Genomic DNA, 16,947 nt, shown 5'->3' on the forward strand with positions numbered 1-16,947 from the left:
GTGATGAAGACGATGACGACGACGATGATGATGACGACAACGACGACTATGATAGTAATGACGATGTTGCTATGATGTTGATAAAAATGATGATGCTGGTGATTGGTGATTAATATTCAATGAGTACATGGGCGTTCAAAGTCGCATTCATCATCATAATCATTGTTTTGCATTGATCGTCATCATCGCCATTCTCATCGTTGTCTCTTGCAGTAAAAGCTGTAATATAAATGATAATTAAGATTGTGATAATTATGAGTGTGATAATAATCATCGTCACGTCATATCATCATTACCCCCACATCACCAACATCATTCTATTCATCCCCACTGCCATCATCATTAGGTGAATGCATCGAGATGCACCAGAAAGAAACGACGTTCAGATTAAATGCATGTTCTGATGGATTGGAGTTGGCAGTGAGATTAGATTCCTGTTTGGTTGGATTCAGCGGTGAGATTAGATTCATGTCGAATTGGAATCGGCAGTGAGATTAGATTGATGTCGAATTGGAATCGGCAGTCAGATTAGATTCATGTTCACACGCAAGTCGACCAGCCAAGAACTACTAATTAATATTTCAATTAACGTTGAGCCTGCATTGAAGACAGGACACACCACACTTTTATATTCTCATTTCCTTTTCTCATTATGTTCATGATGATGATGATGTTGTTGATGACGATGATGCGATCAGACGATGGTGAAGACTGAGAAGATGATGATAGTGATAACGTGGTAATGATGATGATAACGTTGATGATTAAGGACGATGATGATAGCATTGATGATGACGATGATGAAGGTGATGTGAAAAATGTGAAAAAGGTGATGATGACAAACTGATGACGACGATGATGATAAAATGATTATGAGGCTATAGCAGCACGATAAAATGAGTTATAAACACTACAAAGGCAACTATGATAATGAAAGTTATAATAATAACAATAATGATACTACTAACTACTGCTACTACTACTACTGCTGCTACTACTACTACTACTAATACTACATACAATAAAAATAATGATACTACAACTACTACTATTACAACAACTAATAATATTAGCAATAATAATAATAACGTTAGCATTAATAATAATAATAATAATAATAATAATAATAATAATAATAATAATAATAATATAACATTGTACTATAAATTAATGATGTTAATAGGAAGATAGCGTGATAAGGATGATAACAATGAAGCTTTATGAAAACAGAATGAGGAAAATGATGACGATGATGATAGTAATAATAATAATGAAAATGATTGCATTTTTTTATGCTAGCAGTAATCTTGCTGACAGGATGAATGAATGAATGACTAGATGAGTCATAACATTGATGACGATGTGATGATGAAGTCACTGGTAGTACTGCTAATACTCTTACCATCACACTACTACTGCTGTTATTAATACTACAGCTGCTATTACTACTACTACAACTAATGTTAATTATTAAAAATATAATAATAATAATAACAACAACAACAACAATACAAAGCCAATAATAGAATAAATAAGAATAAACTTTCAACGTAGATAGCAATAAAAATAATAACATGAAGTCGAGTCGAAGCAGTCGAAGAACGATGATCGATGACGATTATGAAAAGAAAAAATGAGAGAAAGAAGGGTAGAGAAGAAAGAAAGAAATAAGAAAAGCTGAATGAATGAGAGAAAGAGAGAGAGAGAGAGAGAGAGTCAGAGGAAGAAAATAAGAAAAAAGATAGAATGATAGAGAAAAAAGGGAAAGAATGAAAGAGAGAAAATCGGAAAAGAAAGACAAAAAGGAGAAACCGGATTGATTTTTTCATCGTAAAACAAAAGCTACTACCTCTTTTGAGGAGTTATTAATTTTTATTGACCATCTTCTCGTCGATGTTAGTTATTATTCATAATTATCATAATTATTTAATATAATTATATTTAATATAGTTACCCTTATAATTTATTGCCAAAATACCAACCGTGTCTTTTTCCGAAAAATTTTCCAGAACGGAATTATTGAATTGCTACGACGATGATGTGATAACATTACGACGATGATGAGTGCGGTCGTCATCGCACCTTCTAACTCACTACACCATCTTTTATTATTATTATCATAATTATCATCATTTTATCACCTATATTTTCAACGTTTGATTTAATTTTTTTTTTTCAATGAAATAAAGAAACGAAGCCAAGTACAAATGGAAAAATGTTTGTGTTTGAAACAAAAATAAATTAAAATCAAAGAATTCTGAAATAAAAATAAACAAAAATAACAACAACAACAACAACAACAACATTAATAATAATAACAATAATGGAGTAACGGTAAAGTTTCTGGGGATGTTACTGCAGTGATCGGATTCACTGGATTTGAAAGAAACTCCGGCCCATAATATGTGACATGAAATGTTGTGATGTGTGTTTGTTTAACGTTGGTGAATCTGAAAATTATCCAAGACAGAAATACAATAAATAATTAAATAATAAAATTATATAAATTTACATAATACTAATATTAACACTACTGCTAATAATAATAATGACGTGCAGTAGCCCAACGCTAATGTATTTAATCAAATACTCAAATTAAAAAAATATAACAACCATATATAATGAAATAATAATAATTACGGTTACAAATTACGGTTTTTAAACGCAAAGAAATAACACAAAGAAATATACAGAAGAAAAATGAACAACCTCTAGTCAATAATTAACAGAACGTTCACAACTGTCCTCTCCTCTTATAAGGCCAACAAACCAATCAATAAACTAACTAACTAAACAACCAACAAACCAACCAACCGACCAATCATTAACGAGCCAGCCAATCCCCAACCAATCAAAAAACAGCCAGCCAATCATGAACCAGTCATCAACAAACAGGTCAGCCAATCATCAACCAATCACAGAGCAACGTCATCATTGACCAATCATCATCTGCAGAACGTAGCATCAATCTGCTTGATCCAGGGTAGGACCAACATGATCTTCTTCCTGTACATGGGATTGATTTTTTCAGGGTCGTCAGAAGACATCCATATTATGTTTCTCTCCAGGTAGATCGTGTTCAGCTTCTTCAGGGGCACTAGATGATGGAGGTCGTCCCAATTTGAGATTTGGTTGTCATTGCACTGTTGGTGGTTAGTCAATTGGTTGGTTCTGATATCTAAAAAATCAACTATTCAATCAGTCAACCAAACAGTCAGCTAATCAAATAAACTAATCGATCAATCAATCAATTAACCAAACCCCCAAATGACAAACTAACCAACCAACCAATCAATCAATCAACCAAATTCAAACCAACCCAGAATTCTTCCAGCGTAGATATATGATTGACATTCTCAATCTTTTTGATTCTGTTGGCAGCTACATCCAGTATTGTTAATTTGGTCTTTAAAAACAAATTCGTCAGTTACACACAGAAAAATGTAAATTTACAAAAATTACATTTTTTACATTTCTATTATCTGATTACTATTCACTAATTCAACGACATTTAAACATTGAAAACCTATAACAATATAATAGACAATAAAAATGATCAGCCAAAAAAAATCCATCTTAAATCTACCTGACATCAAAAGTTAAACTTCCAATTTAAGTTCTTCCCAGTTCGACATCCAATCAAAAATATAACATTTAATCTTTACAAAAAATGTTGTTTATAACAATTGCAAAATAATAATTAAACTCTAGAAAAATCAGACCAGTTTTTCCAAGCCTTCAATCTTCTCAATGCCATTGTGACTGAGGTAGAGCTGGTCCAGGTTGATCAGATTCTCCAGGTTCTCCATCCTCACAATCCTATTACTCTATGGGAGTGAAATGAACTGAAATTAATTTAAAATAAAACTAATAAATTGGATTAAATTATATTAAACAAAAAATAATAAATTGAAATTGTGAACCCTTGACACAAAAATGGGACATATTCTAATAAACAATAACTGGATTACAATATGCACAAGCTATAACAATAAGATATAATTACGTTAGTTTGATCACTCGAAATGGTATCATCTTGAAAGCAATTAATTTTCTAGAATGAAAAGTCTGACTGAAATTCAACAAAATTTCATGGTAATGAATGGAAAGCCAACCTTTCCAAAGGTTTATTTTGTCAGAATATAAACCAGCAAAAATTAACTTTGTTTGCCATAAATAAAGTAAATATCTTATTTACAATTAAAGAACACACAAGCCAATACTGTTTTTTTAAAACTTCTAAGCCTAATAAAAATGCAAGCAGAAAATTTCATCAAATTTTTCTCAAACAAATTTGAGGACAAATTATTTAAATAATTAAATAAAATATAAAATAATAAACAATAACAGTTACAAAATGAATAAAATATGAAATAAATCAATACCTGCAAACTAAGTATTGTAAGATTTTTGAAGACATTCAAATTCTCTATCTTGTCAATTTTGTTCTTACCGAGGTACAAACTAGTCAAATTGACCAAACTTTGTAGGTTCTCTATTTTCTGTTCAGATGAACATGTGTAGGGAAAAAATTATTTTAAAATGATAAAAAACTGCATCAAACATCATTAATTACTGATACAAAAGAAGAGCTGAAAATTCTCTTAGCAGACCTTATAGACAGCAAATATAAAGATATATAAGAGTAGCTAGAGAAATGAAATAATGAAAATTTCCAAGTTAAAATTGAGGATGATGACAAAATGAGCAAAAATATAATACGAGATAAAAACAATGTAACAGTGTAACACAGGCTAAGGAGTATATTAAATTAATATAACACAAAACAGCAAGCAAAACAACATCAGAAAACTGAAACAGACTCTAATCCTGTTTGATCCCAGTTCCAGCATTGTTAGTTTTGTTAGTTTGGAAAGGTTCTCGATTTTGCTTATTTTATTCTGAACGAGAAATAGTTTGTTTAAATTTGTCAGGACATCGAGGTTCTCTATTCGAGAAATTCGGTTGAACGAAAGGTCGAGAATGCTGGTAGGGAAAAATAAAAATTTGGATGTGGAAGAGTTCAAAATGAAAGCAATTTGAAATAAAATATACATAAAATTTAAAATGGGCTAGTATAATTCGTTATATTTTATCTAGATATGAAACAAATAAACAAAATCATAATTTTTAGATCTAAAACATGTTTTCCTAAGAGAAAATCTAAAATATTTAATGAAACAGATTATTATTAAACCAACGTTAAATTGACAAGTTCTTCAAGGTTTTCAATTTTAGTGATGACGTTGTCATAAAGGTCCAACTCTTGCAAGCTGACATTGTGCAAATTCTCTATCTTCTCTATCAGATTCTGTCTCAGGCATAGCCTCTTTATAAAAAATATTCTTAATTACAATAATATGTTAATTTTTTGCAAAATGGATGAATGAATTTAACAACAATTAAATTGCAAAAATTATTAAGTATTGCAAAAAATGTGATGAAACTTTATATTTTATAAGCAGAAATACCTAAGATCTAAGAATTGCATAATATTAATCACAAGGTAGACTTTATGACTAAATAATGAACAATGTGATGAATTCAATCAAAGCCATTGTCTAAAGGTCAGTAAACAAAAAATAGGTTGTTGAGGTATAAAAATCAACATCACTATTGTTCTATTCTTTGAACTATTTAAAAATATAACTTTTAAATTTAAAGCAGGACCCAAACATTATGGCGATTAGATTATGAAGTTTATAAAAGTGTGGACATTACTTTTTCTTATAATTTGTTATGCTTTCTATTTTTATATTATCTTTCCTTTCCCTATAAGTGTTGCCTATATATTAAGAATTATCTAAAAATTCATATAAAATTTTCAAAGTAAAAAAAAAATTAGTTAAAAAAAAGAGTGATAAATAAAAATAAATAAATACAAACTTCTAATTGTGTTAAATTTTCTAAATTTTCAATCTTCCCAATTCTTTCATGATTCAAATCTAGCTCCTAAAGAGTAGTAACAAATAAGGAGGATTTCATTCAAACATTAATTAGTATTAAAATTAAAATGAAATGGATATTAAATAAATAAGTTAACAAGAATACTACATACAACTGCATCTTCATCAAGTACAATATTTTCAATTTTGTTGATTGTTAGGGCGGTTTCATGAGCTTTTTAAAATTAAATAAACAACATTATTATCGTATTACACACTTGAAAATAATAACCATAAATGTCAAAGCGTAATTAAGAAGGTTAGTTACTAACTCGGGTCGTCAAATTTATTTTCATTTGTCAGTATTTTCTCCGGCGATCTTGCCATTTTTATCTGCGGTGCATCTAATAACCTCGCTCTCTTTCGAATTATTTAAAACCATCTGATAAATTTTGATTTTCTGATATGAAACAGTTAAATAAATAAATATATTATCAAATAATGGTTATGAAATTATCAAAAGTATGAGTTTTTTCAAATTTAGGTGAATTAAATACGTATTATGTTTATATCGCAATTCAAATGAAGATCGGTGGTATCATATTTCTTTCCTGCGAGCATTCATTTTAAAAGCATCCTTATTTCTGCTTTTTCTTTATTGCAAAATCGTGTTATCTCCATGAAAATATATCATGGTTATCTCACTTTCTGAAAGTTGAGCCCTTTAAAAACATTTTTTTGAAATCTGGTTTGCGTAAAAAAACCAATGTAACATACAAACACATGGCACCTATTAGTACAATACATATTTCGGTAACTTAATTTGTTTCATGTTAATTTTATGGATATTTCAATTTTTATTTCAATTATTGTATAATATTTCAGAATAACAATTCAATAACGATAACAAATAATTTCAATTTAATAAAAATATCTCTTAAATTATCATTAATCTATAACAACAAAGGCGATATTTCAATAGTCGATAATGATGACGATGATGATGATGACGACAACGATGACGATGATGAAAAAATGAAGATGAAAATGTCTGAGAAAAGTCTGGCGAAGATGATGACGACGACGACAACGATGACGTCACACGATGATTTCTTAAGGGATGCAAGTTCTCAGATAGGAATCATTATGCTGAGACGTATAATATAAATATAACTCTATGCATGAACTCTCATAACATTTTAAACATTTTAGACTGAAACGCATGTAATAATATTTTTAAATATTTAATAAACTATGAAAATATTATGAAATAATTATAAATAATAGTAATAATAAAATGACCCACAAAAATAAATTCATTTTAAATGCTTTCTTACTGACTGTTCTATTTTGCTCGTTACAAGTAAAAAAATTTTTTTTATTTTTGCAAAACAGAAATAATAACTTTTTTATATATTATTTTAATATATTATCTATTTATGTATTTCTAATTATGCAATTAAATTAATTAATTTACATTAAACATACAGATTATAAGACTGTGTAGAGTTTTAATTTTGTTTTCCAAAATCTGAACGACCGATTTCGATTTTTATATGAATTTCATTTTTTTAAAACTAGTTTTTAAATCATAAATTAACAACGACGATGATGATGACGTCAATGCTAAAGATGATTATGACGATAATAATGATTAGAAACCTGATAACGATAGCTGACCAAAAATCGGAAAAACGTTTCTTATTAGTTTGACCTTGCACGTTTATGATGAGGCCGAAGATTGTTATTATTATTATTGCTATTGTTATTATTATTTTTATGGGAAAAAAATTGTCTAATGACAGTCATAAAAATAATTGAGATCTTTCTTATATGCACCTAGCATAGCACGATGTCACATATCAGATTACATTCATAATTGGATTGACTGTTTGCTTGCTTGCCTGTTTGCTGACGTATATGTGATGAATAATAGCAACAACAACAACAAAAACAACAATAATAAGCAACAACAGCAACAACGACAACGACAGCAATAATGATAATAGTAATAGTAATAATAATAATAATAACAAAAACAAATAACAATAATTCAGACAGCATTATGTGACACATGGAAGGAACAGGAAACATTGAAGAAGATAAAAGATGACTACCATTGGGTCATTGGACCAGCCTCGCCCTGCTCTAGAACGTGTGGAAGAGGTAAGGTCATTTTATTTTCCATTCAGGGTTGGGTAGGGTCTCTACCTTTGGGGCCCTCACGGGCCATAGGCCAACACAAAAAAAATTAATAAGCGTCATCAACTTTTATGCTTTATCGACAAAATATATTTCTTCCGATTTTACTGAAAATACGTGCATAACGACAATGTTTCATTTGTTAACGGGCCAATTTAATTTATCTAAACATATTTTATTTGGTTGTAAAAAATTGCTATTTTCATTTCCGCAATACACTAACGGTAAAAAATGATGCATCCAGTAGCGTCAGCATCTCTACAACAATCAGATCACAAGTTTTAATGATTGAAATTGATGAAAATTCTAATTATTATTAACAATAACATTCAGACAAGATCAAAAATTCTTAAAAAAAATTATTGCTTTCGTTTATTTAAACAAAAATTTAAAAAAATGTGGGAACGATAAAAATGAAACGCGAAAAATGATGTACGATGGAGGAGGCGCGCTGCATGCCTGTACACTTGAGAGATCAAACGACGTTCTGATAAACTTATTATCATCCCAAGAGTTGAAAGTTTCATGTTACTTAAAAAAGTTTATTTTGCCTGTAAAGGTTCAGGTTTTTTGTATAAAATCTTGCGTGTGTGTATGTGTGCGTGCGTGTATGCGTGTGCGTGCGTGTATGTGTATGCGTGCGTGTGTAGAGTAAAGTTTGTGTATGTTTTATGCACACTTACTTGATTTTCGCAAATAAAATAAACGTTATGATTCTCGAACTGAAGTTTTTTACCGACAAGCTATAGCCCTACTGCATAGTTTCACAATTTCAATTAACGAAAAAGTTTGTGTTAATCACAAGAAATTAACAATACCTTTTTACACTACAGGTACAAAACTGTCCTATTTTGAATGTTGGCACAAGTCGAAGAATATTTCGGTATCGTCGGTGTTGTGCTCCAATTATCCGAAACCCGAACCGGCTGTGTCGAGATGCTTCGAGAAACCATGCCATTATTCGTTGGTATTTGTGAATGTTGGAAGAAAAACTTTCATAAAATGAATGAGTAATGGATGAACGGATTGATTGACTGATGGTTAGATGGATGGATGGATTGATGGCGTGCTAAAATGATGGATAAATAGATAGATATATGGATAGATGAATGGATATAATAATCTACATTTGCAGTTGGTTCCTAGGTGAATGGGGTGAATGCTCTGTGATATGCGGAAATGGAACTAGGCACAGGTAGGTTAGGAATGAATAAAAGAATGAGCGAATAAATAAATAAATAAATAAACGAATAAAGGAATGATCGATCGTGTCCTGTCAAACTTGAAATTACATCACCTTAATTTTAAAAATTCCTATTTCTTGATTAACCCGATATCTAAATTACATTACATCACATTACATCAACCCAACACTTACATCACATTACACCACATCACATTAACCTAATTCTTAAATGAAATGACATCATCAACTGACATCACCAAACGATATCACCAAATGACATCACCAAGTTACATCAAAATAACTTCCTCCTCGCGTAGAACAATACGCTGCGTGAATAACATTCGCCAACGAGCGCGCACGTACACACCAACATTTGTATCAATGGATAATTGTGGGTCACTCAGCAGACCAGCTGACCAGGAACCTTGCAATGTCTTCAAATGTCCGTACTGGCAAGTTGGATCGTGGTCAAGTGTTAGTTGTGGTTTCGTTAGCTGTTGCTTTTGTTTCGGTGCTTGGTTATGAATTCGGCTGAGTTTATACGATGGGATGTTTTTATTTGGTTTTAAATTATGTTATTTATGTTGTAATTTGAAGAGTTCTTTGGTTATTTTATAAACTTTGCTGCTTTAATGTTGAGTGTGTTGTTTGTTTAATAGTTTTTTTGAAGTTATGTACTTACGGTATATTAGAAAAATAATTTTTAAGCCTACGAATATGCAAACAAAATTATGCGTTTGTAAAATTTTTGTGTGCAATGTTTTGAAGTGTGCAAATATATTCCTTATAATTTAAATTTTATGTGAAAAATGTCTCAATTTTTTTTGTCTTCGAGGAGAATGCGTTCCTTTGTGAAAAATAAGAAAACTGGAATGAATTAATAACAGCCTCTCATACATTTATTTTTAATTAAATTTAAATTTTTAGAATCGTCAAAATGTTATTAACTTTTTCCAAACTAAAAAAAAATAAATAAATTTCGAAAAGAGAGAATCAATTTAAATTTATGCGATGAGAACGAATTTTTAATTTCATCTGCACTATGGTGGTGGTGCCTGGGGGTGACGTGGTGGTGCCTAGTGGTGATCGTAGTAGTTGGGTGGGAAGGGTGGGTTCCTGTTTGGTGGTCGAATTTGAGGATGGATGTATATTTGAGAAAATTAAGATATCTGGCTGGTTGGTTGAATGGCTTGTTTGACGAGTTCGTGAGAAATTAAAATTAATAAGAAACACGATGGTTACTAAGAAATGTTGTGTGTGTGTGTGTGTGTGTGTGTGTTGAAACTTGTGTGTATATGTGTGTGTGTGCCTGAGTGTATGTGTGTGTGCGTACATGCATATCTTATATTATATGTCTGTATTTGTATGTGCGTGAAAACATGCAGATGGCTGTGTGAGTTTGAATTCAAATGAAATTAAATCGTAATAAATTAGCGAAGAGATTAGCATGGGAAAGAACAAAATTATGCTGAACTCGTGCTGACGCTTTTCATTGCAACGCGTAACTACTATGTATTTTGCCATATGATTATGATAATATTAAACAATATAAATATTCTCATAGAAAAACAAACTCTTATTTTGATTGAACGGAGTATTCTCCTTTGTTACGTTTAAAACTTTAACCATCAGTGCTCCGAATCATGTGGATATGGCTACAGAAGAAGAACAGTCGCCTGCGTTACGATAGCTGACGCCGACCATCTACCGTGCATTGAAGATGGCAAACCACCTGCTATGAAGTTGTGTCACAAGCACTGCGGCTCAGGTAAACTTTAATTTTTATTTATTATTTAAACGCAGACAGGCAAGAGCGAGTCGACCTGCAAATATGCACATCTACGCACTATTCAACGATTTGTACGTTTTTGAAAAATAAACATACGTATGAATGACAGTCAACTTGGAACTTCTACAATGTTTTAATTCTATTTTTTGCATCATTATCAACTTAAACAACGTTCTTCTCATTTTCAATTATCACTAACAACAATGACACACGCAGTTTTTGACAAACGAGAAGATTCCAGTAGTAGCAGCAGTAGCAGCAGTAGCAGCAGTAGCAGCAAGGATGTCGACGAAAACATCAACATCATCGACTACAACCTGCACAGCAAGTACAAGAAACTACACAACATCACCAAAAGGACTACATGGACTTCTGATTCTTCCGATGGTTTCACCCCAACAAGTTTGTATTACTCCGATAGCAAGAGTGAAGTTGGCAACGATGTCGGTCAGAATAAATCAACTGTCAAACATGAAATATATGATGAGAAAGATAAAAATACTAACATGAATGATGAAAACTCAAGCACCAGTTCGAAGACAACCTCCAAAACAACCACTACAACCGGTAAGAAACGCGATGAAAGTAAAAATACATCGATGGAGAAGTCGTTTGATGGTAGCATAGTAGACAATCATTCAACCAAACCAACAACTGAACTCCAAACAACGACAACAACAACAAACACACCAGAATCTAAAAACTGGTGGAACTTATGGGGTTCATCTGATGAAGATGGAAAAGATGAGGAAACTAACTTGGACACCACCTCCGCGATAACAACTGATTCAACTTTTGACGAGTTTTTCACATTCAACGATGGCAGTAGTAAAGACGAAAACGCGGAAGAAAAAAATGATAAAACAACGAAATCATCGCTTGCCTGTGGATTTTTTGACGATTGTGAAACGGATGACGTTGTGGATACAACTGCAGACAAACAAACAACAACAGACTCCAGTGATCGAGTTACTCTTAACTGTGACTTCTGGGGAAATTGCTTCACAGAGCCAACCAATCCTGTCACCGAACCTCCAACAGTCAAGGAAAAAATTGAAAGCGAAGACAAAAATTTCTACGTTTTTGGTTCGGATGAAATTTTCACCACACACGCTTTGAAGTGGAATATCGATAATAATGATAAAACAGACAACGAAACCATTCCGTTGAAATTTCCCAATGAGAATCTATGGAACAACCGAGACGTAGAAACTAATTCAGTCAAAAAAAGTACCTGGTCCAGTGGCGATGATGACAAACGTAACGATGAAGTTGGAAAGAATAGGAATGGTGAGGAGATTGTTGGCGGCGATGAGTCGGAAGATGATGCGTGGGGCTGGTTCAAACCGAAGAAAACAACTTCCAACAAATTGACAACGACTACTGATGACGGCATTTTTCCAACTCCACTCATTCCAACAGCTAATGTTTTTATACCACCATCATCAACATCAACAACAACTACTACAACGACATTATCAACAGAAAGATCAACGTCAACAACAACAACAACTTCAACTACAACATCATCACACACAACAACAACATCCTCGACAACAACTACAACTACAAAATCTTCAACAACAAGAGCGTCAACAACGACCACATCGTCATCACCAATATTGCTTTTAACATTGCTATCATCGTCACCATCTCCGGGTATCGATGAAAGCCGTGGAAAAACAAAAGATGACACCAAGCGTTTCTCAACCCAATCGATCAATCCTGTCCAGGACGATTCCATCATCAAATCCTACAAATTCATCCTGCTGACCGGATCCTACGACGTCACCCTGGTCATCTCTCAATTCGAAACTTACGTGTACCTACCTCTCAACTCCTCCATCAAGTTATCGTGCGACAACGATCCGAGTTTAACCGGCGATGAATACTTGTGGCTCAAGAACAACAGGTTCATCACCAAGAACTCAAGCATTGAACTGAGGAATGTCACTTTAGCATACTCCGGCATCTACTTATGCCTTAGAGGATCCAACGTCTACAAAGTTGCTCTCATGATCGATCACACATCGAAACTCCAGTCACGTACGGAACAGAAAACTGATTCGAACGTTAGTGATGGCGCTCACGCACCTGAAAAAACCAAAACCCACCTCATAAGACCCGACCAAAGTTATTTGAAGAAGCACAAAATACATTATGACGTCATGCACACGTCACGCAAATCCGGTCATCGTCATCACCAGCAGCACCACTATTCGATGCACAACGAAAAGATCGTGTGCAAGTTGGCAAGCAGCAAGTACCTCATCTACCTGGACACTTATTATTGCCAGCTGAAATACGCCAACATTTCCGAGTTCATCGACAACGCAGCCTTCCAATGGACCGGCCGTCCATGGAGTGAGGTATCAAGTCTATCTAGGGCTCTTTGAATTATAGTTTTTTGGGGATATTAAACTCACGAATGTTTACGTGGGCTGACAGCTGGGCTGGTGCTTTTGCAATACAACTCTTGCTGCTAGCGCAATAAGCAAAACACGCACAGTTGCATGAAAGCACACAAAAACAGATAAATACGTATCAAATTTACTTGCATATTTTGATAAAAACACATACAAATAAATGCATAAACAATAATCTCGCACGCACACTCACGCGCACACTTTACATCCAAACAGTGTTCCACAGAAAAATGTACAGCTCTTGGGATCAGTTCTAAACGACGAACTGTCGAATGTACTAATAGGCGGAATGAACGAGTGGATGATCAGATGTGCAAGCAACTTGGAACGTTTGTCGCCATTCCGAAAGCTGAAGAACTCTGCTTCCAAAAGTTTTGCTTTCCAAGATGGGTTCCTACTTCTGCTTACTCGCAGGTTTTTGATGTTTGTTAATTGGAAAGTTGACTAAATTGTATTGAATATTCTGCTTGATGAATTACGAAATGTATTTAATTAGCCACCTAACATATTTCGTATCTACTTTTTGTTCAATTATTTGAAAAATTATCGAACTTTCCAAAACTTAGCAGAAAAATTTATCAGTTCATTAGTTTGACCGATCGATCACTCCAGCAAATTAAAAACTCACTTAACACACCACAACAAAATTACTGAGACAAGACCATTTCTCGCACACGCACACACACGCAGTGCAAACGCAGATGCGACTACAACGAGGTAGTGCAGAAAAACGTTTCGTGCGTGTGGAAGAAGGAGGAGCCGGAAGTGTTGGATGAGTCCCTCTGTGCCGGGAAGCCAAAGTCCAACACCATACGATGCTCCATGCTGTGTGGTGTGGCTGAAAGAGGTGCTGATGCTAATGATGATGATGTTTGTGATGGTAATGATGCTGATGATGGTGATAGCAATGATGGTGACAATGAAACAACTACGATGATGATGATGAATGATATCAATGATGATGCCAGTGTTTTGATGATATTTGTAGTGATAATGGTGGTAATAGTGATGCTTTTTGTAGAGTTTTAGTTAATTATAATAACTATTAATCGTTCTATAGCTGCTCTGAAGAAAGCTGAGAAAGAGAAAAAGAAATGCGTGGATCGTGTTGGTACATGTGAGTTGGTGACGAAAGTCATGTGCAACCAGCAGTCGGTCAAGACGAAGTGTTGCAAGTCATGCTCTGTCCTCTTGCAATTTTAATGAATATTCAATTCGGAAAGTTTCTTCGATAAAAATTAATAAGAAATGAATATATTTTTATTTGATTTTATGTGAATTTAGAAATAAATACCAATCTTTGCATACATTTAGAGTGTATTTTAACGTACGCACTTATACATTTCAATTTGACTTGCATTGGATTATGCCATGTTTTAGGAACTTAGATTATTTCACCATTTTCCTCTTGTTATATCGCATGTTGTTCAGCTTAAAAGTGTAACACGCACACACATACACAGACGCACACACATTCACGCAAACAAACAAATATAACTCAATAAAACATACATATTTTGCGAAACCTTAACCATACGATTGTTGAACATTGAATTAGTTGTTTTTTAATAAAAAAAGTTTCCAAAACTTTATTTGGTCAACCGACAGTCGTTGTTATATTGTGGTTTTAACGGGTCTTTCCCCGTGAACTTATCTCCAGGTGATTATAATGATGACATATTTATTTCTCATTTTAATAGTTTTGAAAGCAGTTAATTGGTAGCTGAATTTGATAGTTATGGCAACGGATGATGACGACAATGATTGGATTATTTAAACAGTTTCAACAATGATCAAACAAAACACAAAATGACCACACAACAACAACAACCACCATCATAACAACAACTAATTTTTTTAACCACATAGTACAATTAAAGAGCAGCTTTTATTATGAAGATGTAAAAATTTTCGTTAGGGTACGGTTGGAAGTGATGGGGCATATTTCTGACTTTAACCAACAGAGTTAATTCTATAATTCCACATAATGAAAGAAATAAATGTGCGAAAAAATTTATTCATTTATTTAATAAATCTAAAAAAAAAATGGAATATCAATATTGATGAAGTTGTAAAGTTGACAAGAGTAAGACATGACATACAGTCCTTATTTTGTTGTTTCTTACTAGCTGGTTGTCCAGAGTTGCTGTTAGAAAACCCATAACCGATGTATAAAATGTTTTAAGAATAGTTACAGATATTGAAGGTAATTGCGAAATAAATTCTTTTAGGAAGTTTACGATGAAAACTCCGTAAAAACTGACTCATATTAATAAACTGTTTGGTTGATCAAACAATAAATCAATGAATTAATAATACTAATGATAATTTAAAAAATAATAAATGAATAAATAAACAATTGTATAGATCAATTTAGTTGGAATTGTAGTTAAAATTTTTATTAGTCAAATTAATTCCCGAATATCCGGTTTACGTAAAAGGCATTAAAAATTGTATTCTGATGAAAAAATATTGAGAAGAAATAAAAAAATTGAAGAAAAAATTGGTTGCATATATTTTACAAATTAACGAACGTTCCAAAATCATGTAAACATGCACACGCACACACACACGCACGCACACACACACAACACACACACAAACACACACTCACACACACGCACACACACACATCACATTCATAGACAACCAGTAACAACCCCTCTTATGTTGGTTGACTGTGTTATATATATTGGGTTGTTGTTAATGAAACACCTGTTAAACAAAAATGTCTCAAGTAAATAAAATGATAATAATTTAATTTAATTTAATTTAATATCATTTATATTAAAAAGGTATTTTCAGTTATGAATAAAAATCAAAATTAAAAATGAATGAGAAAGTTAGGACCTCTGAATGCAGCCAAGCATGCTCGTACTGGAGAAGACGCCTGGAATGTTCCACAATGGATCTACGCATGCAAAAGTAAATAAGTTAATGATAAAATTTTATTAATTAAGCTTTAAATAATAAATTAATTGGTCACACCTTAATAGATACACACTCGATGTGTACACTCACTCACGTACGCATAACTTAGGGCATATATATATACGAAAATAACAAATACGTTTATTAAAACGGCGCTCTTTATTTTGTTTTACACGCACACACAAACAAACACACGCACACACCTTTGACGCCCCCAAGGTAGATAGGGACACTGAGCGGGGCGGCATAGGCAAATGTGGAGTCGAACTGTTTGGATTCCTGGTAAATGGAATCGACGGATAGCGTTACTCCGGCAGAGTTGATCATCATGTTGATCGTATGATACTTGTTGTTGCATACGTCGTACGTTGTTTTGAAGGCTCGCGTCGTGAAGATGAAAATGGAGCTTGAGCTTATGATCGCCTGGAACTGGTGTGTTGGTGATGAAGATGATAAAATGCTGATGACGTTGTCTGTTGATATTACGGTGTTGTGTTTGTGATTCTTTACGATGGCGATGCACATTTT

At 33.0% G+C, this 16,947-nt stretch overlaps 3 protein-coding genes across 3 annotated transcripts; 1 reads left to right on the top strand and 2 right to left on the bottom strand.

Moving 5' to 3' along the window:
* Positions 1 to 2,945: 2,945 nt before the first annotated feature.
* Positions 2,946 to 5,952, bottom strand: HELRODRAFT_63747 (hypothetical protein; the record flags this gene model as incomplete). The annotated part of the gene is made up of 7 exons (XM_009011541.1): positions 2,946 to 3,143; positions 3,320 to 3,406; positions 3,723 to 3,827; positions 4,386 to 4,502; positions 4,824 to 4,986; positions 5,202 to 5,329; positions 5,887 to 5,952. Coding segments are annotated over 7 exons (864 nt in total), but the record flags the coding sequence as incomplete, so codon positions are not given.
* A 1,230-nt stretch (positions 5,953 to 7,182) lies between these two features.
* HELRODRAFT_188097 (hypothetical protein) lies at positions 7,183 to 15,086 on the top strand (the record flags this gene model as incomplete). The annotated part of the gene is made up of 9 exons (XM_009011542.1): positions 7,183 to 7,248; positions 7,943 to 8,051; positions 8,921 to 9,050; positions 9,678 to 9,747; positions 10,906 to 11,041; positions 11,279 to 13,431; positions 13,705 to 13,902; positions 14,179 to 14,335; positions 14,549 to 15,086. 9 exons carry the CDS (start codon positions 7,183 to 7,185, stop codon positions 14,689 to 14,691), a joined length of 3,162 nt encoding a protein of 1,053 aa, XP_009009790.1. The 3' UTR covers positions 14,692 to 15,086.
* Positions 15,087 to 16,331: 1,245 nt separating this feature from the next.
* On the bottom strand, positions 16,332 to 16,944 carry HELRODRAFT_159670 (hypothetical protein; the record flags this gene model as incomplete). The annotated part of the gene is made up of 2 exons (XM_009011543.1): positions 16,332 to 16,399; positions 16,623 to 16,944. 2 exons carry the CDS (start codon positions 16,942 to 16,944, stop codon positions 16,332 to 16,334), a joined length of 390 nt encoding a protein of 129 aa, XP_009009791.1.
* Positions 16,945 to 16,947: the final 3 nt, after the last annotated feature.

This window comes from Helobdella robusta, assembly GCF_000326865.2.
Source record: "Helobdella robusta unplaced genomic scaffold HELROscaffold_1, whole genome shotgun sequence".
In the NCBI taxonomy this organism is placed as follows: Eukaryota; Metazoa; Annelida; class Clitellata; order Rhynchobdellida; family Glossiphoniidae; genus Helobdella; species Helobdella robusta.